This window comes from Diabrotica virgifera, chromosome 4 (genome assembly GCF_917563875.1).
Source record: "Diabrotica virgifera virgifera chromosome 4, PGI_DIABVI_V3a".
Lineage (NCBI taxonomy): Eukaryota > Metazoa > Arthropoda > Insecta > Coleoptera > Chrysomelidae > Diabrotica > Diabrotica virgifera.
In genome coordinates this window covers 237,604,375-237,629,170 of record NC_065446.1, presented here as the reverse complement: position 1 = coordinate 237,629,170, position 24,796 = coordinate 237,604,375, and the positions used below count along the sequence as shown (strand labels likewise).

The following is a 24,796-nucleotide window of genomic DNA, read 5'->3' as shown; positions in this document are numbered from 1 at the left end:
GGACACCTTTCCTTTCGTAAAACATTCATTAATTTTTACAATTTTAAGGAGTTGAAATCATATCGGACGTCAAACAGCTGTAGGATCGCCCACTTCTGATCAGCTCCCACCGTTTGACACTTCCATCACCGTATCAACCGTGTTCCTGTTCTTTCTGAAACCATAATACCTGAGTGCCTAACTCTTCAGTGACAAACTCTCTTAGTGAAATTGTTTAAATACCGGAAAATGCTGTGTTAGACCACATTTTATTTTTCTTTTGGAATTTCTTATTTACCTAGAGGCTTTAAGGGAGCGGGAACTTGCCAGGTTTATGTATAATGTAATAATTAATGTACCATTTGCTAATCCGGCTCGAGGGACCAGGAAATAGTATCTTAATTATATATAATTATAATGTGCTGATGTATTCTTAATAATAAATATACCGAGATGTTTACATCGATAAATTACCCAAGAAATAACCAATTCAGCAAAATAAACTTATTGAAATTTGACTTTACCTTAATGATTATTATTGAGAGATTATAATATTTTCAATACTGAAATGGAAATGTGATCAGCTGGATCAAAGAACAACTTTTTAAAAAAGATTTCGTTTGATGAAATATGAACATCAGAATCGTTTAACAAATTGTTGGAATTTCTCGAAAATTATGTTAATAATAATGGCAAAATTATAATCATCGATATACACCGCTGAAATTATAGCGATACTTTTGGCTTTAAGACACATATATAGTATCGAACCCTATAGCTGCATAATATTTACAGACAGTATTAAGAGTGTCGTTGATAGACTAACTAACGTATAAAGTCCCAAGAACTCAATCATATAAAACTGGAAATTATGACTCTTTATAATAAAATTGCAAAAGGAAAAAACATCATTATATCATGGATAAAGGGACACGCAGGCATTAGAGGTAGCGAAATAGTAGACAGGCTAGCCAAATCCGCCCTAGAAATAGACGAAGAACTGCCCATGAACTTACTACCCATTTCGGATATTGACATTATTAGTAGACAACACCAAAAAGAAAATTGGCAAACGTATTATCGAAACACGAGAACTGGAAGTAATTATAAACAAATGCAGCCTGAAATTCCCATTAAAAGATGGTTTCATTCTGTATCAAATCGCCATTTCATAAAAGTTATAAATAGATTGAGATGTAATCACGCTCTTACCCGCCTTCATATGTCATATGTACAGTTTGGGTCTCACAGAGTAACCTAACTGTGAGTGTGGAAAAGAAGGTGATCTACTACATATTCTCCTCGAATGTTCACATCAATCACTAAATATAAACAAATTTTATGATAATCTTAACATATTAAAAATTCCACTTCCCGTCTACCTGAATAATTTGATATTTTCTGAAGATATTAATACATTAAAAACAATTTACGAACATATCAAAAACTGTAAATATAATTTGTAGCAATATAATTAACCCTGTAGTTAAGTAATTTTGTTAAAACAAGCAAGCATGTTTGTTTTGTTGTTATTTTTTAAACCCTGTAGATTTAAGTAATTACTGTATATTATAATTGAAAAAAGAAAAGAACAAGAAAAAAAAAGAAAAAAAAGCAAAAACAAGAAAAAAAACTAAGAAGATGTAAACCTCCGGGATGTTGAATCGGGTTTATGTCTTAGCGTAGTAAAAAAAACAATAAAAAAATAATAAAAAAAAAGAAATTAAAAATATAATAAAAAAATACAAAAAAATAAATATTTGCAAAAAAATATTTACAACCAAAACAGTGTATTTTTTTATTTAAAAGTATTTTGCAATCTGTTGAGTGTCAACAAGAAACAAAAGTGATTACATTGACTAAGGACAAGAAATATTTTACCCACTGGTAAAATCAAAGTACAATTTTTATAAAGTTGTGTAGAAAATAATTACATTTTATAACTACTAACTAATTAGTTTAAAAGTATACTCTAAATGATAAGTCCAATGGTTTGAACCTCTTTAACCTACGCTGTTCTTGGGAATTGTCTAGGAGGTTAAGTGCAAACTGGTTTTCATGATCCTCCAACTTGGCAATGTATGCAGCGCTACGTTTTGTGATGACTTCTTGTACCATATCCGTTTTAAGGTCTCGATGAATAATTCTGTTGTTGATGTACCAAGGTGCATTAGTGATGGTTCTGAGGGTTTTTGATTGGAAGCGTTGGATGATTTCGATGTTGGAGTGACTGGCTGTTCCCCATAGTTCCAACCCATATGTCCAGATTGGCATAAGTATTGCCTTATAGAGCAGCAATTTATTATCCAGAGATAGTCTTGATGAACGGCCCATTAACCAATACATATTTCTGAATTGGAGACCTAGTTGCTTTCTCTTGGTCCAGATATGTTTCCTCCATGTGAGACTTCTGTCCAAATGAATACCAAGATATTTTACCTCGTTGGCTGATGGTAATTGGTGATTGTTTAAAGTTACAGGAGGACAAGTTCCTCTTCGTGTTGTAAATGTAACATGAATAGATTTTCCTTCATTGACTTTAATTTTCTATTCCAAAAACCAAACTTGTACTCTGTCTAGATACGCTTGAAGGAGATGCGAGGCATAAATAGGGTCTGTGTGTGAGGCTAGGATTGCAGTATCGTCGGCAAATGTTCCTAGCATCATTTCTTCTGTAGGTGGTCTCTCCTCTAGTGGTTCCTGAATAGTTGGAGGTATATCTGCGGTAAACAAGAGATACAAGGTAGGTCCCAGCACGCTACCCTGTGGTACGCCAGCTTTGATAGAATAGAGTTTGGAAATTGCATCTTGGTATTTAATAAAGTAACACCTACCTGACAAATATGACTAAATATTTGCAAAAAAATATTTACAACCAAAACAGTATATTATTCAGATAATCATTGTAATATGTTAGTTTGTTATGTATTTAGAGTTAGAAATACAGAAATAATTCCTCTGATTGAAAAAAAAATGTTTGTTTTTAAAATAACAACAGTCTGGCTAATTGGCTCGGCCAAGGCCATCAAATTCACACAAAAGAAATAATGGCAAAATTAATAATGACCACGTTCAGTGCATATTTGAAACAACTATCCTGTACTACACCCCCATCGGTTACCCTTTACCGTATTAAAAAGGGTTCTGCCTGCCCACCTCCCAGTAAAATCAATAAGGCTTCTCATCCCCGTGTTTGATAGACGATCTGCTTGTTTTTATTGTCGCGACATCAAATGGCCCGTGCAGTTTTATGGTGTACGCGTTGTTGACCCTTCTATTAAAGTTGGGGTTTTCAATGCTATACGCTCCGCTAACTTTTGGCTCAGAAAAACCAGCGGAAAGCTATGTTTACGACAGAAAAAGGTACTTTGCTCGGAAAAGAAAATATTTGGTCTGGGGTGCTCTACCGGCGATGGATAGAGGTTAGTTTAATGGATCACAAAAACCGAACAAAGGAGAGAAGAATAATGTAAAAATTTAGAGCCGTAAAATAACAAATATTTTTTGTAATATTTGTGCAGATTTTATAAAATATCTAGTTGGGAATGAAACACAACGAAAAATGCACTGTTTGATATTTTGGCTCCTAAATTTAATTTAAGCGGTTTTAAGAAAAAGGTTCTGATGTGCACTATCAAGAGTTATAATCAAGATTAATATTAGTAGATAAATTAATGGTACACTACTCAATTTTTGAATTTTACTAGGTCGAGCTTTCGACTCCCTGTCTGGAGTCTTCATCAGAACTTCCGGGCTGCTTTTCGTTCTTCGTCTGTTACGATTTTTGGTGTGTTGGTTTGTTTTTGTCTTCGCTTTTAGCAAATAAGGATTGCAAGTAATAGACCAAGAGCCGCTATAGGTGAAATTTCTTAATCATTTTAGGCACGATGGGACCCTATAACTTAAATAGTAGAACCTAAAAGAAAACGTTTGAACACTGTGCCGTCACTTTTCAGTGGCACATGTGTCGACAGTGGCGCATCAAACTTTCCACTTATGGACGGGATACATAAATTAAAAGTTAACAGAACTTACTAAGAGATTTAAATTTTTTTATTTTTTTAAGTTCTATGTGATTAACACATAGGATTCATCGTGATTTTAACCCACCGCCTCCTTCCTCCTGCCCCCACCATCAAAAACTTCATTTTTCGTTTTTATTTTTTTTTGGTGGGATGAAATCAATTTTAAAATTTCAAAAAATTCACACGCATAGTTGAGGCTTTTATAAAACATGCCTATTTTTTATAGACCCATAGGTAGAGTGTACATAACCTCAAAAAATTAAAAGAATTTTTTTTTTTTTCAAAAAAGCGTATAACTTTTTTTGAGGAATAGCTGCCGGTCTAATTTTTTCTTAATCTTGTGTGTTTTATCAAACACTATATTTTAAATTTTTTTCAGATTTTTCCGTAACTCTCCCCACCTTCAAAAATCCGAAAAACTGTTTTTTGGGGGGTTTTGGGGGATTTTCCCTATTTTATAGACTTTATAATATATCAAATCAATTTTGTTTTTATAGGTTATATGTAACTTGAAGTAACTGAGTTCTTTAGAATATTTAAAAATCAGAAAAACACGTTCAAACCTCCCAAAACCCCCTTAAAAAACAGTTTTTTGGATTTTTGAAGGTGACCAACGTTACAGAAAAATCTGAAAAAAATTATAAATATAGTGTTTGATAAAATACACAAGACTAAAAAAAATTAGATCTGCAGCTATCCCAAAAAAAAAGTTATATACTTTTTTTCAAAAAAAAAATTTTAAATTTTTTTTGAGGTTATGTACACACAACCTACAGGTCTATAAAAAATAGACGTGTTTTATAAAACCCTTAACTATGCGTGTAAATTTTTTGAAATTTTAAAATTGATTGCATCCTACCAAAAAAAAATAAAATCGAAAAATAAAGTTTTTGATGGTGGGGGCAGGGAGAAGGGGGTGGTGGGTTAAAATTACGATGAATCTTATGTCTTAATCACATAAAACTTAAAAAAATGAAAAAATTAAATTCTGGTAATTAGGGAGGGTATTTTTTAATTTATGTATCCCGTCCATAAGTGGAAAGTTTGATGCGCCACTGTAGACGCATGTGCCACTGAAAAGTGACGGCACAGTGTTCAAACGTTTTCTTTTAGGTTCTACTATTTAAGTTATAGGGTCCCGTCATGCCTAAAATGATTAAGAATTTTCACCTATAGCGGCTCTTAGTCTATAAATACCCCATCTTCTTCTGCTTTCAGTACCATGTCAGATTATCGCACGTTGGCTAGCATATTGGCAATAATAACTGTGCTTACGGCAGCTCGAAACAGATTAGCGGATGTCTCTTGATACCATCCTCGGATATTTCGGAGTCAGGATGTTCTTATTCGTCCTGGATCTCTTCTTCCAGTAATCTTAGCCTGTATTATGAGGTGTAAAGGGTGATATCTTTCCGGGTGTCTCCGTTACATGGTCGAAATATTGTAACTTTCGAATTTTTATTATTTTCAGTATTTCTATGCTCTCATTCGATGTAAAACTATTTCATTTCTTATTCGAGCAACCCAACTTATCCGCAATATTGGTCAGCTGATCCACATCTCAAAGGCCTCCAATTTTTTCATTAGTGTCTCTGTAAGGGTCCAGTTCTCTATATCGTACAGCAATTTGGAGAATATGTAGCAGTGTATTAATCTGATTTTAAGGTTTAACATAATAACTTCATTAATGAGAATATTTTTTTAGTTTATTGAAGGCGGCTCTGACTTTTTCAATGTGTATTCGTATTTCTTTATTTATATCCCAGTTATCGTTAACGTTGGTGTCAAAATATGTGACTTTGTTGACTTCTAACTGTAGCCCATATGCTCTGAGGTCCATTTGCTGACAACCATAAGTTTTGTCTAAGTAAGTATAACCGTTTTAATGAATGTAAAGTTGATATTTAAATTTTGACTAAGGTTAAAGCAAGTTGGTTATACTTACAGATTGGATGTAAGCTGAGCCACCAAAGAAATATTCGGGTAAAAACCCTTTAAATATTATATGGATGCATTAAGGGGTTATATAGGTCTTGCGGGTAAAAAAAGTGACTTTTTAAAAAAATTATATCTCGAAAACTAAAAATTATTTTTATTTATAATTGGAACATGTAAAAGTATAGTACTTAAGATACTTTAAAAAAAATTTTCAGCCAAAAATATTCATTTTTGTAGAGTTGTCTGCAATTTTTCGACAACAGCCCTTTTTTTGCGGTGGGCAGCAGTGCCGGTGCTAGGGTATAAGGCGCCTGCCTGCAACACTAGCATAGGCGCCCTTCGGTTTTTTAAATTGATATTTTGTATTGCACCAGCTGAACAAAAAGCTCAGTTTGGCGCCCCCTGAACAGGAATTCCCGCCTGCAGTGCATCCCTTGCAGGCCCGTTATCGCCGGCCCTGGTGGGCAGCATAACTAAGTCCAGTCTCATCTGAAATCAAAAAATCAAAAAAGTTTCTTGTAGTTTATACCTCTGGCTAGTGAGTGAACGAAGGAATTTTTATTAGGTGAAGTTTTTTTTGTTTTATAAAAAAAACTGCTTTAAAAATGGTCATATTTGAAAAAGTGAGAAAAATTGGGGTCGAAAATGTGTTTAAACTTATGTAAAATCTTCAAATTTCATTTTTTTAAATTCCTTCGTTCATTCACTAGCCAGAGATATAAACTACAAGAAACTTTCTGATTCTTTGATTTCAGATGAGACTGGACTTAGTTATGCTGCCCACCGCAAAAAATGAATATTTTTGGCTGAAAATATTTTTTTGAGAGTACCTTCAGTACTATGCTTTTACATGTTCCAATTATAAATAAAAATAATTTTTAGTTTTCGAGATATAATTTTTTTTAAAGTCACTTTTTTTTAGCCGCAAGGCCTATGTAACCCCTTAAAGGTAATACTGCATCCATATAATATTTAAAGGGTTTTTACCCTAATATTTCTTTGGTGGCTCAGCTTGCATCCAATCTGTAAGTACATATAACCAACTTGCTTTAACCTTAGTCAAAATTTAAATATCAACTTTACATTAATTAAAACGGTTATACTTATTTTTAGGTCTAACACTGATGATGATTTTTTATAAAATCGAAAACGTTTTGTTGTGATGTAGCCCTTAAAGGGATTTTTAATAAAAAAAATTTATACCTTTTACAAAGGGTTTTTTTTCCAATTTTTATTGATGGTATACAGCCAACTACAGGAAAAATGTTTCTTTTCCTTGTGGATTTTTGTAAATACTTTTTCCACCTACCTCTACCGAAAGTATACTTTTCCGGACCTGATTGTAGGGAGCAAAGTTGTACTTTTCCTCCCTAGGGAGGAAAAGTAAAAGTGACGTCATGGTATTTTATTCATGAAATATAACTTATTGACGCCTTGTACAATATCTATTTTCTATTACGTAAGTATCTATACATTTTAACTTTTATTTAAAAACACTCTATATTTTGCAGAATGGTAAAAAACAGTAAATTGTTATTCCGATTTAACAATGTTTACATTAATAATTTGACTATATTTGACAGTTGACAGTTATATTGTACCTACTTGTTAGTTTTAGTTCTAATAAATTTTGTTGGTTAGTTACATAAATAAAGTAAAAATGAAAAAATGATTTGTTATTTGAGGAAGGTGGAAAAACCATATGTATAACATGGGAGTAAAGTGCCTTTTCCTCCCTTGAATGATTACTGCCCTCCGCTACGCGTCAGGCAGTAAACTTCATTCTCGGGAGGAAAAGTAGCACTTTCCTCCCTTGTTATACAAATAGCTATTTTTTATACATTCAATGATATAAACAACAAACGTTTTTATACATAATATGATCAATTTATATAACGACCTCCTAAAATGTTTACACAATATCTTTTTGTACTTTCTCTCCAGGGGTCAACCGTGGGTTAATAATTTATCAATTTTGACTTTACCGTTGACATAGCATCGAATGGTGGTTATCAATTGTGGCCATCGAAAGTTCTAAATAAATTTCTTGACGTCCATGAGAACGGAAATGAAGACGAGCAATAAAAAATTGGAAAGTAATCAACTAAATTGCATTTTTACTTGATGGTTATTAGAAATATATTGGACGGATAATAACAGAGAACGCTAAGATAATAGCCGGAGGTCTAATATCGTAAAGACAACGAAAATATTAGCGGTTTAATAGTCGTATATTCGAAAAAGAATTATATGAAAGTAATTTGTTGTTTATGACCGAAGAGAAAAAAACTTTACAACTAAAATTAAGTATTTTAACTATTTATAATGGGAAGGGAAATAAGCCACAATATTATTAAAAAATGATTTTTATTAACGTTTCGACACCCAAATCGGGTGTCGTTGTCAAAATACAAAATACTAATAACAGAAAAGCAACAATTTTACTAAGCAACAACATTTTTGTTTCTGTTAGTAGTATTTTGTATTTTGACAACGGCACCCGATTTGGGTGTCGAAACGTTAATAAAAATCATTTTTTAATAATATTGTGGCTTATTTCCCATTATAAATAGTTAAAATTGTAAAAATGCCACAAGAAAATAGCTTCAGAACAACATTAAAATTAAGTGTTTCCAGAATATTTTTTCCAATAAAGTTTTATTTTTGAGAGGCAAAGTTTTCAACCTAATAGAAACATTAATAATATTGAAAAATATTAAAAATATTACTTAAAGATTTTTAATTGAAAACTTATTGGTTCATTTCCCTGGTAACACCTCCATGGCTTCTAAAAATTGCAAGCCAGATTAGTCCAGAGTAATAAGGATTTTCTCGTGACACTCAAAGATCCAGGTAACTGACTACTTTCTTAGTTATTGTAGACCTGTAATTATTAGAACAACTGCAACACAGGCACTCACAGTTTTAACTGGAGTAATGCCAATGCATTTAGAAACACAAAAAAGAGCATGTAATTATTCGGTAAAAAAAGAAAAATACGAAAAAATAATACAAATAATAGGATTAGATATAAGAAATAAAAGAGAATTAAAAGAAATAATAAATAGAAAAAGACAAAATGAATGGGAAAATTCAACAAAATCTAGACGTTTATACAATTTTATACTAATATTAGAAAACATTCCAAATTATTTTAATCCAAAACAAGGTTTAATACACTTTTTAACAGGACATGGACCGTACCCAACATATTTGGAAAGATTTAACTTAAAAGATGATGCATATTGTGAATGTGGAGAACTAGGTACACCAGAACATATTATAGTGTTACATTGTGAAAATACTATAGAAAATGAAGAACGTAGAGAAATGAGAAGAAGATTAGAAAGAATTGAAATAAGAGATATATTACAGAATGAAGAATATTTTGAAATATTAAACAATCTCACACAAATAATATCTAAAAAACAACAAGAAATCTATAATAATAGAAGAAGACAACCAATAATCCAACCCTGATGAAGTTGAGTAAGATAAAGTTAAAATAAATAAAATAAAATATAAATTCAAAAATAGATATTTACAATTATAATAATAATAATTCAGTATAAAATAAATAAATAAAAATAATAATTCAATACTTACATAATTCATGAAATTAAAAAAAAAACTACCAACTCTCTTCTGAAAATAGAGGGACTGTCTTTATAACTTAGAAGGGAGTTGATAGTACCAAAAATATTTTAAATTGTTTATTTAAATTTGTTTGTTAAACGTAATTAATAGATTATGGCAAATTGTTAATTGTAAAAATAGATTTAATAGTTGAGTAAAAAATGTAAAAATATAAAAAAAAATATCTGTAATCCCATCAGGAAAAAACGACCTGGATTAGTCACTAGAGGCAGGTCATATGTATAAATAATAAATAAATAAATAAATAAAAGTTATTGTAGACTTATAGGAAGAAAACCTACCTGTTTCCTGCCTAGAGTTCGCGTCCGTTTTTTAATTATTAACAATTTAGTGCAATAGTCGCGATTTTTTTTATTTTTTGCACTCCATTCAAAAGCTAAATAGTTGACATAAAATTACAAAATTAAGTTTTTTAGAACATTGAAAAACCTTCAAAATGCCGATTTTTGAAAGTTAAAAAGTTAATTTGTTGCTACGCAAACTGCAAAATAAGTGAAAATCGTTATTTGTTAATAACTTTTACTAAAACTACCTTAGAACTTTAGTGTTTCACCCAAAGTTGGGTATTCACATACTTAAAACCTTCAAAATTTGAGACCGATCCATTAATTAGTTTAAGAGTTATTCTATTTGTTTATCCCAGAGACCTTTATTTTGCAATGACATAAGACAGAAAATAATGAAGATAGCGCAATTCTGAGTATGCCAAATGAAAGTAGAAGAATGATAGTATCATTAATGGGGTGAAGTCGAGTTCGCTCCGCTTCGTTCAGGTATATTTTAGAAGGGTACGAATTGGCTCCCGCATGAATGCGGGTAGGCTCTCATATAATCGCGGAAACATTAGACATTGTTGCCAAATCGTGTAATATTTATACTGCTTAGGAAATTTACATAGTGATATAGACTTTTTATAGGAAAATTATACTTTTAGACAAATACTTTTAGAGTTTGTTTTAGTTCAACATTGGCATATGTGGCAATTTTAACACAAATTATCGGTGTCGGCCGGTATGCGCTCGACCGTTTTGCGCTCTTACCTGAAATCGGCCGGTTTGCGCTCTACACTCTAATACCCGAAAGTTAAGTTAGGACCGAAGGGTTAGGTCTTCCTCCTTTCCCATAGATATTTCTAGGAAGGTACCTGTTTCTAACAAAAAGAGAAAATTTGAAAGAAGTGACAACGCTGGGTGATATTTTCGACATGTTTAGGTAAAATAAATTTTGTCTATGGGAGCCAATTCGGACTCTACTTTTTTTAGTTCAGGTAAAATTCTTACCATTGGGAGCGAACTCGACCCCGTCCTCATAATGTTTTAAAAAAAGATAAAAAATAATTAATATTATAGTCAAAAATCCTAATGCCAAATTTTTGAAATTTTGTAGTTTATAAACATTTAGAATAACTTTAAAAATGTTGTACGTAGAAACAATCTTTTTATATATTCGAATAGATAGTATTTTAACACGAATTTTCAAATAAAAAAAATTAGCCTGGGTTCATTTGGGACAAAGTTAGCCATATGTTTTTTTTAATTCGCAGCTAATTTGTTAATAATAATTAAGGAATCTCATTAACGCCATTTTAAATAATGGGATTTGTATTTTTTCTTAAAAAAATTTCACAAACATTGTACCTTCACAGCACTCTCTACGATTTTTCAAATATGTGGTTCAAACGATTACTAGGGGGAACCTACAAATCCACCGAGTTAAAATACCGAAAAAGCAATTTCAAACGAATATAATTTTCTGTATCTCCGGATTAACTCAATGGATTTTGACCTTTCTTTCTTTAATTTGTATGTAATTTCTACGTACGTTACAAATATGCAATTTGTTTATAAATTTATTAATGATTAACAGTCTAATTGTTTAAACAATTCTTGAAAAAATATTTTTTACAAAAATCTATTTTTTTAATCATAGTATCATTAATGATCATAGAGAAAATTAAAGTATACCTTAACTTTTTCTATGATTAATAACGATAGTATGATTAAAATCATGGATTTTTGAAAAAAAATTATTTTTTCAAAAATTGTTTAAACAAATTAGACTGTTTATTAATTAATAAATGTCTAGGCAAATTGCATATTTGTAATGTACAGAAAAATTACATACAAATTAAAAAAAGACCGATCAAAATGTATTCAGTAGATCCAGAGATATAGAAAATGATAGTAGTTTTAAGTTGCCTTTTTTAGTTTTTGAACTCGTGCATTTCCCAGCTCCCCCTTCACTTACCACGACTAGTCAACAATTGAACTACATTTTTAAAAATTCGTGTAAAATATCAGCTTTTCTAATATGCAAAATGATTTTTTCTACAGACAATATTATTTTTAAAGTTATTCCAAATGTTTATAAACTACAAAATTTCACAAATTTGGCATTAGGATTTTTGACTATAATAGATAATTTTTGTATCTTTTTTTAGTACATTTTGATAGCATCAGTTTTCTACTTTCATTTGGCATACGCAGAATTTCCCTATCTTCATTATTTTCTGTCTTAAGATTTTGCAAAATAAATGTCTCTGGGATAAACATTAGAATAACTCTTAAACTAATTAATGGGTCGGTCTCAAATTTTGAGGATTTGTTAAGTACCCCAATACTCAATTTTGGGTGAAACACTAAAGTTCTAAGGTAGTTTTAGTAAAAGCTATTAACAAATAACGATTTTCACTTATTTTGCAGTTTGCGTAGCAACAAATTAACTTTGTAACTTTCAAAAATCGGTATTTTGAAGGTTTTTTAATGTTCTAAAAAATTAAATTTTGTAATTTTATGTCAACTATTTAGCTTTTGAATGAGGTGCAAAAATTGTTAATAATTAAAAAACGGACGCGAACTCTAGGCAGGAAACAGGTAGGTTTTCTTCCTAAAGGTCTACAATAACTAAAAAAGTAGTGTCTACCTGGATCTTTGAGTGTCCCGAACATGGTCTATTTCTAGCTTATTACCCTGGAGTAGATGGATGCTGAAGCGAAGCAGATAATAGGGAATTCAAAAACTTACAATTCACGACCCCGTCTGTTCAGCTGGCAAATTCCAACGGAAAATGGACCTTGTTACGCAAAGGAGTAAAGACCAATATAAAAATAAAATAAAAATTCCTTTTTTATTCAGTTGCAATGCGAAGGCAAAACCGTCTTATTTTTCACTTAGAACAGGGAGCGCAAACCATCACTCTAAATCGACGATTTTCGACTCTATTTGGAGTCATCATCAGAGAGGCGTAGGTTTGCTTGCTGTTCTCTGTCCGAAGTGACAAAATCACGAAAGCTTATCCCCGCATTGCAACTGGCATTTATGGAGTAGGTGACTAGCGTCATCTGGCAACTGAAAGGCAAAGTTTTCAACCTTATAGAAATATTAATAATATTGAAAAATATTTTTAATGTTTGAATACCCTCTTGTCTTCTTCGCTTCAGCATCTGACCAATAAGTTTTCAATTAAAAATCTTTTAGTAATATTTTTAATATTTTTGAAAACTTTGCCTTTCAGTTGCCAGATGAAGCTAGTCACCTACTCCATAAACGTCAGTTGCAATGCGGGGATAAGTTTTCGTAGTTTTGTCACTTCGGGCAGAGAGCAGCAAACCTACGCCTCTCTGATGATGACTCCAAATAGAGTCGAAAATCGTCGATTTAGAGTGCTGGTTTGCGCTCTCTGTTCTAAGTGAAAAATAAGACGGTTTTCCCTTCGCATTGCAACTGAATAAAAATGGAATTTTTATTTTATATTTGTTTTTGATATTATTTTTAATTTTATTAAAAGTAAAACTTTCACTTGTCTTTAGCAGATGTCGCTACTTCAACCACGCCATTAGGTTATTTCGTTGTGAATCGATACTGGCAGCCCGAATTTTGGTGGTTCATATGTTCATAGAGAATCAAATATGTATGCACTCTCTGATGAGATCCTAATAAGGATTGAAACCGGTCAGGGTGCTTTTGGCGCTCTCTGAACTAACTAAAATAGAACGGCTCTTGTTTTGATTTACAACGGAATGATTATTTATTTATATTAGTTTTACTCCTATTCTGAGTATGTGGCCATGTACTAGTTCGCTCCCGCGGTCAGATTTTAATCCCCTAAAGAAAAGGGTCAGAGTTAAATTCGCTCCGGCCAAGAAATCAATAACATTTCTGAATCAATCACTAACATTTTTCAAAATAGGGACCAAAATAAAGAGAATATTATACTAAATAATCTAATTCAACTGTCTCGTATATAAATATGTAACAAATAATATTTTATATAATTTCTATATACACCACAAAAATCGCAGTATTTCCTTCCTACCAATTTTGCCGATATTAATTCTCCTAGAACCTAGTAGATAAATATTATCCGCTTAACCATGGGAGCGAACTGGTATATAACACAGGCCTACAGAAAAAAAAATTTGTTTTGGTGCCGTGAATCTTTAAGTTGATTTTTACTATATTAGGGGCGCTAAATCGAAATATGGATTTCGTTTTATTGTATCAGCTCTAGTTTTATGGATATGACAAAATCCGAAATTAGAGTCTTAATATTTGAGATAATGAAGAATATCTATTCAAAGGAATGTACATTGTTAATTAAACTTATTCCTCAGTATATATTTGTTGTTCTCACTGTATTATGTCTTATTTATGCAAGAAATAATACTTTAATGTCGTTACATTACTATTTTATAAGGAAATAAAACAACTTGGAGAGTATTTTTAAACTTTTAAAATGATACATTTACCACTTGTAAACCCATTCAGCCTCCACCTAATAATGGCTCATAGCCCATACTTCGCCTACATAGGAAGGAAGCTTCTCCAGATAAGTATGGAAAAACTAAAAGCTGGAATCTTTCATGGACCACAGATCAGACTTCTTAAAGAGGATCCGGCTTTTGTGGGGTCAATGAATGAGGTAGAGAAAAAAGCTCGGCTTTCATTTGTGGTTTTTATGAAAAATTTTCTGGGAAATCCCAAAAGTGAAAATTATGCTGAGCTGGTAAACCGTTTGCTGAATAACTTCCAATCACTTGGATGGAGTATGAGCATCAAAGTCAACTATCTTCACAGCCACCTGGACCGTTTCGCTGAAAACTTAGATGACACAATTGAGGAGCAAGATGAGAGACTTCACCAAGAGATAAAAACCATTGAGGACCGCTACCAAGGAAGATGGGAAACCCATATTATGGCAGATTTTTGCTGGGGTTTGAAGAGAGACTGTTTAAATGTTCATTCCAGGAAATCACGCAAGCGAAGCTTTCGATACTTCAAGTAAAGGTTTTTTTTTCTATTTTGTTAGTTTTTTTCTCAAAACTGATTGTATATCTGTTTCATTGTACAAAGGGTTTTATTGTAGTTAAATGGCTTAATTCGCAGACGACATATTTTTGTTCTCTGACAACCTCAAGGAGATATGTGCAATGCTACATGAACTTCAGTTAGTGTGCGCCTTAAAATAAACATCTCTAAAACAACTAGTGGAAAAATACATATGCCTACCTTGGACACGAAATAAAGAGCACAAGAGACAACCCAACATGCGAACTACGAACAAGAATAAACCTAGCATGGGCAGCCTATGGAAAACTCAAAGACATCTTTAAAAGCGATATACCAATTTCTTTAAAACGTAAAACATGTAACCAATGTGTGTTGCCTGTGGTGACTTATGGTGCCAAAACTTTGACATTGATAGCTACAATCTCTAAAATGCTGCAAATAGCTCAGAGGAAAATGGAAAGGTCAATGCTGAGTATATCGCTTCGTGACCGAGTTGGAAATTAAGACTGAGACTAAGAACATGAGTTACCGATGTAATTTCCCGAATTGCCACCCTGAAATGGAACTGGGCCGGACACGTCGCCCGAATCAGTGATTGGAGGTGGACAAAGAGAGTTCTTGAGTGGAGACCGAAATTAGACAAAAGAAGTAGAGGAAGACCCCCTACTCGTTGGACTGACGATCTCAAGAAAATGACAAGAAATTTGATGCAAAATGCTTAAAATGGAGCACAACGGACAAAAATGAGGGAGGCCTATGTCCAGCAGTGGACGCAAAGGGCTGGATGATGATGAAAGGGCTTAAAATATACGTATTTTTTAATTGTGTGGTTTTTATTTTAATTTAGTATATCCATATCAGCATATTCGTATTTTAATGCATAAAAGCTGGCATGACCTACGTTATCTTGAAAACTAGAGCTGATAGCTCAAAACTAAGGCCATATTCGGAATCAGCACCCCAAATATGCCTAAAATCATCTCTAAACACTTCGGCACCAAAAACACTGTAGGCCTGTGAATTAAAAGGGTTTTTTGACCACGGGAGCGAACTAGTGTGCTCCGGAGTATGGGGACTAATCTTCGTTGGAGTTTTGCCACGCTGGACAGGCGAGAAGTGCGATGCAATTGTTTGATCTCCCTTGGCATTCTTTGCTCTGGGAATTCGTTGTTTTTCAAATTTTTGAAACCACGAAGGTGTTGCCAGAAATTTTTTCCCAATAAAGTTTTATTTTTGATATTATTTTTAATTTATTAAAAGTAAAAGTTTCACTTATAAACTTACAACTTTTTAAATATTACACCCTGTATATTTTCTCATATTTAGATTCTTTTCATAATAATTGTGTAATAATACAAAAAAATGATTCTTATTCAATAAATGACTAGTGCAAAACATAAATCAAAACAATGTAATAAATGTAACATTTTTATGATTAATCATATATCAACAGTTTTGTAAGCCAAGAAGTTTTTAGTAAAACATTCATAACTGTCAATTGTGACAAGCAATTATTATTAATAAGTAAAAGGCTACTTGTATCAGTTAACAGCAGCGATAAAACAGTCGGCTGTGAAAAAATGAGAGTTTTCATATTATGTACCTATGTACATAATATTACCTTTTCAATCAATAGGTGAGGTAGAACGAAAACATGCATTGTTTCGGAAAAATTTAAACAAGTTTAAATTTTTCTAAAACTTTTTTTGTTAGTTGGTAAAATTTGTCTTGTTTTTTTATTGAATATGTACAAGAAAAACGAAGATAAAAACTATATGTGTCTCCTGGGTGGACGTACATATAGTCCAGAAAGCCACTGCGCATCCGCTAGGAAAAATATTCTAATTCGGATTTTTTGCACAATCTTACTTAAAAAGGACTCCTTTTAACAAATTTGCATGTTGCCAGGACCAAAAGGTGGTCAAAAATTTTTTAAACGTTTTTTTTTTTGTTTTTTTCCTAAAATTATTTTTTTTGCATGGAAAAAAGTTTTTTTAGGTTTTTTGGATCATTCCAAACAGAAAAGGTTTTTAGTGACTTTTTTCTAAAATTGATAGTTTTTGACATATAAGCGATTAAAAATTGAAAAATTGCGAAATCGGCCATTTTTAACCCTCAAAAACTATGTGAAAAACTAAAAATTTGAATGTTGCCAAGGTAGGTAGTTATTATTTAAACATCGATTGATGAAATCCCGAAGAGTTTTTTGCAATACAATATTCAAAACTCCTTTGTTTTTTAATTGCTAATCAAGCGTGCGCGACACTATTTTCCACCGACAGTATGGTGCAAATGAAAGGAATAAATTCGTTATTTCGTAAACCGGCGACTTTAAGGAAAAATCCGGAAACAAGTCTATTTTTATTTTTAAGTTATGATATTGTGGCATATATGGTATACTAGTGACGTCATCCATCTGGACGTGATGGCGTAATCGATGATTTTTTTAAATGAGAATAGGGGTCGTGTGCTAGCTCATTTGAAAGGTTCTTCAATTCTCTATTCAGTAATGTAATTATTTACATAATTATTTATACAGGATGTCCTTCTACTTCTTTTTTTGTCAAATAATTTAATTTAATAAAAATTTTTTGGACACCCTGTATAAATAATTATGTAAATGATTATATTACTGAATAGAGAATTGAAGAACCTTTCAAATGAGCTAGCACACGACCCCTATTCTCATTTAAAAAAATTATCGATTACGCCATCACGTCCAGATGGATGACGTCACTAGTATACCATATATGCCACAATATCATAACTTAAAAATAAAAATAGACTTGTTTCCGGATTTTTCCTTTAAGTCGCCAGTTTACGAAATAACGAATTTATTCCTTTCATTTGCACCATACTGTCGGTGGAAAATAGTGTCGCGCACGCTTGATTAGCAATTAAAAAACAAAGGAGTTCTGAATATTGTGTTGCAAAAAACTCTTCGGGATTTCATCAATCGATGTTTAAAGAATATCTACCTACCTTGGCAACATTCAAATTTTCAGTTTTTCACATAGTTTTTGAGGGTTAAAAATGGCCGATTTCGCAATTTTTCAATTTTTAATCGCTTATATGTCAAAAACTATCAATTTTAGAGAAAAGTCACTAAACACCTTTTCTGTTTGGAATGATCCAAAAAACCTAAAATAACTTTTTTCCATGCAAAAAAAATAATTTTAGGAAAAAACAAAAAAAACGTTTAAAAAATTTTTGATCACCTTTTGGTTCTGGCAACATGCAAATTTGTTAAAAGGGGTCCTTTTTAAGTAAGATTGTGCAAAAAATCCGAATTAGAATATTTTCCCTAGCGGATGCGCAGTGGCTTTCTGGACTAATATAAGTTCCTACGTAATGAAATAAACAATTTTCATTAAATTAAGTTAGTGGCTTCTTTTTAGTTTTGATCATTGTATATAATTTAGTGCTGAATACATAAATCGCATCCAAACAAATATTTCTACATTAGCACTAAAACATGTAGCAAAATTTGTCTTGTCTTGATTGTATGCCGATATTATCTATCATAATTGTTTTGAGACAACTCCACGTGACTTGTACTTTCACCGACACTGTTTGATACAAACATTGCCTTTTATGGTAAGATTTACTCAACCAAATAATTAAAGATAACGATCGAGTAAACCCCGAAACGTTTAAAAGTGTTATCTTGCGCACGCGATATGCATAAATACTGTTATTAATGAAGAAGGAATGAATCTGTAATAATACTTTGTTTCGTTTGCGTAGCCGAGCAATTTTTTTTATATGTAGGTACTAGTGATTTTGCCCATCGCCATGCGACGGGGAATACAATCAAATGCCTTCCACAGTCACTGCACTCAATTTTTTGTGACATCCTTCTGTTTAATCAAATTTGAAATTATTAGGGATAGAGTTATAATAAATAAAAATCCAGCATCTAAATGGAATGATATGATAAATTAGCTGATTGGTCTGCATACTCCACTATACTGGAAAATTCGTTAATTAGTACAAACCAAAATCTAAACTCCAATCTACTAAGCTTCTCTATTTTTATGGAAAAGGTCTCAGAAGCAGCATCCGCAACTATTCCCCTAAAAAGAGCAAGACAACAAGTAACTCAACGTCCAATATGGTGGGATACCGAATGCTATGATATGTTTCGTCGCAGAAAAGAAGCCCTGAACCAGTATAAACGTGTCTCAAACTATACAAACTATTGTCAATACCAAAATGTAGCTAGTCAAACTAAATTACTATTTTCTAAAAAAGCTCGAGACAGCTGGATATCTTTCATAAGCAGTATTAATAAAAACACGCACCCTACTAAAATTTGGCAATTTATAAAAAAAATATCAAACAAAGGCTCAACGGGATCGGGCAATATATCAGCTGATATGGTGGACGATTTTTTTGAGTTTTTTATTCCCAAATTTGCATCAAATAAAATCGACTTCAGTAAATTCAATAGTAATGTAGCATGCAATGAATCATTTTATATGCCTATCAGTTTGGAGGAATTACGATTAGCAATCAAACAATCTAAAAGTACAGCACCGGGTTTTGATAGCATTACATATAAAATGATTGAATACTTGCCTGCAATTGCTAAAGACATTCTTTTAAATATTTTTAATAGTTGGTGGTTGCAAGGTTTATATGACCAAAGTTTAAAAAAAACTGTAATTTGCTTACTTGCTAAACCCAACAAAAATTTAAGTCTACCTAACTCTTACAGACCCATTTCATTAATATCATGCATTACAAAAACATTTGAGAGAATTATCAAATTAAGAATGGAATTGCATTTTGAAAGTAATTGTTTATTACCTATTAATCAGTTTGGATATCGCAGAGGCAAAGGCACCTCTGAAGCATTAGCTCACTTAGTTTCCGACATTCAGAATGCACTTTCCGTTAATCTTATAACGGCATGCTTGTTTTTAGATATTAAAGGGGCTTATGATACTCTGGATATTGATATTCTAACTGTACAGCTCATAAAATACGGTCTAAATTATAAATTCGCACAAAGAATCACAGATTTGTATAGGGACAGAGAAGTTTTCATTCGAGATTCAGAAAATCACATTTACGGCCCTCGATTATTATCAGTCGGAATTCCGCAAGGTTCAGTCCTAAGTCCAGTACTTTTTAATATCTATACTGCAGAATTGCATGACATGTTAAATGAAACCAATAATACAATTAAAATCATTCAGTATGCAGACGATTTCTGTATATACAGCAGCCGTAAATCATATAATGAGTGTTTATGCGATTTGGAACTGATAATGCAATGTGTAAAAAGATGGTCTATGGCTTTTAATTTCACGTTATCCCCTGAGAAATCTAGCATCACCTTTTTCACTAGACATAGGTTAAGTTCCCCTACCAGTATAAATTTAAGTAATGTTGGTATTAATGTATCCTCTCACCATAAGTATCTGGGCGTGGTTTTGGACAAAAAACTAACCTGGACACTCCATGTGAATCACATTATCAACAAATGCGAAAAAGGTTTAAACATGCTTCGTTGCATATGTAAAGCTAGATGGGGTGCCGACCCAAAGATAGCATTAATGTTCTATAAATCGTATATTCGGTCAATCATTGATTATGGATGCTTTTTATATGGTTCATCGTCAAAATCTAATTTATCAAAAATCGATCATATTCAGTATAAGGCAATACGTATATGTATTAGTGCGTTTAAGTCAACGCCATGTGCTGCAATTCTAGCAGAAGCGCAGGAACCTCCTCTAAACCTTAGAAGAGAATTCTTGTCTAATAAGTTTCTATTAAAGACCAGGACTTTAGACTCACATAAATTATTAAGTAAAATTAACAGTCTCACTGAATATAACTTAACAAATTCTTATTGGAGAATTAAAACTTCTCCCCCTCTTACAGATGCTTATCTAGAAACTAACAACTTTAGCATTAACACTAAACAAATATTACCCATATATAACCTTTCTATTGAGGAAATCGCAATCTTTCCAAAGATCATAAAACCTACATACAGAAACTTACCATGCCAAAACAATAAAATTGTAAAATTAATCTTATCTGAATTTTCTAATTATAAATACATCTATACAGATGGTTCAAAAACATGTAATAGTGTAGGTAGCGCTTATTATGTTTCTAATATAAAAAGTGGTAATTCTTTTAGACTACCTAAATGTACATCTATCTTCACTGCCGAACTTTATGCTATTGAAAGAGCCCTAACTTACGCGGTTGAACAGAACTTTGGAGACACGGTTATACTATCAGATTCTTTATCTGCTCTTGAGGCAATATCGCAACCAATAACCAAAAAACACAACAATGAGTTGTTATGCCATATTAGAAAGACAATCACTCGATTTAAAAATAATAGCAGTGACTTGGTCTTTATCTGGGTAAAAGGACATGCCGGAATCAAAGAAAATGAGATAGTGGATGAAATGGCAAAGAATTCAGCAACTTTAAATGAAATAGTAGATTTAACAATCTCCAGCGATTACATTCCCGAATTGCATAAAAAATTAAGAAAAAAATGGGAAACTATTTGGCTTAAGTTTGTACAAACTTCGAGGAATCCATACACTAACATACACCCACAACTTCCGCAAAATATCCCACATATATTTGATTATCACGTTACTCGATTTTATTCCACATCCCTAAGTCGCTTAAGATTAAACCATGGCAATTTTCCTGCACATTTAGCTAAAATAGGAATGCGTATCAACTCTCTCTGTTCATGTGATAACTACTCTACTGCAGATTTAAATCATATAATCTTTAATTGTGAACTTAATAAAAACCATACGAAAGCACTAATTGCTAGACTTCAGGAGCGGAATGTAAGTTTACCGCTGAATATTTCACATCTACTAAGCTTCAATACCAAAACTATTAATGATATTATCATACAATTTCTTAAAGATTCTAAAATAGAAATTTAATATGACATCTTCAATCTTCAACTTTCAAATATCTGTGGCAAAAAGTTTATCTAATGCCATCCCCTCTTTGTGAACACACACACATCCTTCTATTTTATCGTATCTCCTTCCAATTTCTTCTGATTCCCTGAATTTTTTCTGGCACCATCCAATTTTATCTGATACCCTCCATTTTTTTCAGACTCCTATTTTTTTATTTTATAACTCGAGGACTGGATTGATTTGGCTACTTTTTATTTTGAAATATTTGTAGAAGTCTAAGGAAAAAGATCTTTACAATATCCCATCAGATATCAAACTTTATTAGTTGTATAGGAAGTGCGTAAAAAATGTGCTCCTAGCTCGAGAATATCTCTATTTTTGACAATATCGAAAATTAAAATACCTACAGAAAATATGTTTATAATTCAAAATAATTTTAAAACATTTTTCACTTACAATAATAAAAGCTATTTTTCAACATCTCTGCGATAAAGTTGAAAATTCAAGTTTATGCATTAATGCAATACATTTTAATAAATAAATTTAATGAAACCATTCTAAATACCATATTTAGATCATACAAAGTGCCAAAAGCATGGATTTCACGGGAAACGTAAAAAAGTAAACAGACTGTGTGTATATGCCAATAACATTGTTGTTTTTAGTATTGTCTTTACAATTTCATCACATTTTCTCACCTTTTAAACCTTCTTTGGCCTTCTGTGTTTTAAAATCGAAATTAACTAATTAGATTCTGTCATTCTGGAGCTGTTATAAAAAAGATATAACAAAATAAAATGACATTAATGAAACGTCATTCAATGTTTACATATCGAAACCGTATCGGACATACTGTGTGACTTGTCGCATTATGATTTTATAAGATTATATTGACGATTCTGCTTGTGTATGAAATATCCTAGTTAAACCTAATAAAGACATAAATAATGTTTATTCTATTATGATGGTCACGTGCCGCATTATTCTTCGATTGAATATAGAATATCTTGACTAAAACAGCTACACGCATGAAAAATCTAAAACAAAATTGGGATATTGAGTAACTTTCTGCAACCGAAGCAACAATCTCTATACCAAAATTCATCCTTTTTTTACTTACTGTGCCTTGTTGCCCTCAGAATTTACCCAATAGAAAAATCTATACCATGTTTTCTGAGATGTCTCTTTAATCATATGATTTATATGAATTTTTTTTTTACAGGAAGGATTATCTACTTTTCAAGATGAGGTGGACTCAAACAAGAACCCAAAAAGGTATGTTAGATAAGTAATATTCTGTTAGAGTTGTCATTTGGAAATGCACTAATTGGCATATTATTGCACGTTCATAGTAGTAAAATTTTGAAGTTTCTTCCTAATCCACGCCTAAGCATAAATAATTTCAATATTCAGTAATAAAATTTCAATGTCAATAACCAATCACCAACTTTAAAGACGGTTCTTAGGCCATTTTTAGATGCGCCATAAGATGCAAATTAGTGCCATCCCAAATGAAGAGACCTCTTCGATAAATATACAGTATGGTGAATGTTTGGAATAAATTCGTTATTTTGTAAACCAGCGACTTTAAGAAAAAATCCTGAAACAGATCGATTTTTATTTTTAAATTATGATTTCTTGACATACCTACATTCATACTAGTGACATCATCCATCTGGGCGTTATATGCATAAAAATCGATTTTTTTAAATGGGAATAGTGGTCGTGTGTTAGCTCATTTGAAAGGATATTCAATTCTTTATTCAGTAATATAAACATTAACATAATTATTTATACAGGGTATCCAAGAAATGTTTTTAATTCAATTAATTGACACAAAAAGAAGAATGTATGTAATTTATTTTATTCAAAATACATTCTACTGCTGTCAGAAAACAGAAAAAAATGTTTATTTGATAAATTAATGAACATTGCTTTTTGCTTAAATCCAATGTTCAAGCTGCCACACATCTGCCTCTGTCTACATATAGGGTGCTTGATTAGTGATCAATAGATCCGCTATAGTAATAGATAGCAATAAAAGTTAATAACAAAAATTTTAGCCACCTTTGAGCTTCACATTACAAAATTAGTTATAATGTTACATTTGGTCCGTTCTGGCGTCTGCCTAGTTTTGCCCTGTATTTTACCTTCCAGTATGATTTGAAATAAAGTAGTTCATATCTTTCCCCTCTCAACACACGGCCCAAGTATTGTATTTTTCTTTCTTTGATTAATTATTCTTAGTAATTCCTTTTGTTTGTTCATGCGCCGAACTACCTCATTGTTAGAAAATTTTTATACCCATGGAATTCTCAGCATCCGTCTGTAATATACATCTCAAAGGGATATTCTCTTTTCTATTTCAGAGTCCATTGTCCAACTTCCACAGCCATACAGCAAGACAGAAAACACATAACATGGTACAAATTCGATCATATTTTGATGGTTAACGCAGTCAAATGCTTTTCGATAATCAATAAAACATGCATACACATCCTCATGCATGTCACTGCATCATACATTTTAAGCAAAAGGAGCTTCTAGTGTGAGAGATCCCTTTCGAAATCCGAATTGAGTATCACTCACCTGGAACTCACATTCTTGTAAATTCGTGTATGGATGATTATGAAAAGTGTTTAAGGGAACGTATTGTAAAACTCTCTCTCTGTCTTCAATCCTGACCCCCGGAGGGAGTGTAGTGGTCGACGTGATGTCGTCGAAAAAATAGCAACAGTCTGCCCCATTTTCCAACCAAAGAATCGAAGGGCCGTCGATCCGTGCTCCGTGATTCCGTTGGTTTTCAACTTCAGCATCCCTGTCCTCCGATTCTGCAGCACCATCTCCTTCCAGCATGCGTCCTCGGTTGTATTTCCGGAGACCAGCGAATCTCGTCTCATCAATTGGTTGTTTTGAATGTTTTTGTGATGTTATATAGAGGTCCAATAACCTCCAGAAAAGGCATGGCAACTTCTATCTCTTCAAT

General features: G+C 32.2%; 1 protein-coding gene across 2 annotated transcripts in view; it reads left to right on the top strand.

Annotated features, from left to right (window-relative positions):
- Positions 1–24,796, top strand: part of LOC114328900 (protein phosphatase Slingshot) — a 639,247-nt gene that overhangs the window by 97,213 nt on the left and 517,238 nt on the right. For both annotated transcript variants that reach the window (XM_050648794.1, XM_050648793.1), the window contains exon 2: positions 23,033–23,085. In XM_050648794.1, the coding sequence (XP_050504751.1) occupies positions 23,033–23,085 (53 nt within the window). The remainder of the gene's footprint in view (positions 1–23,032; positions 23,086–24,796) is intronic.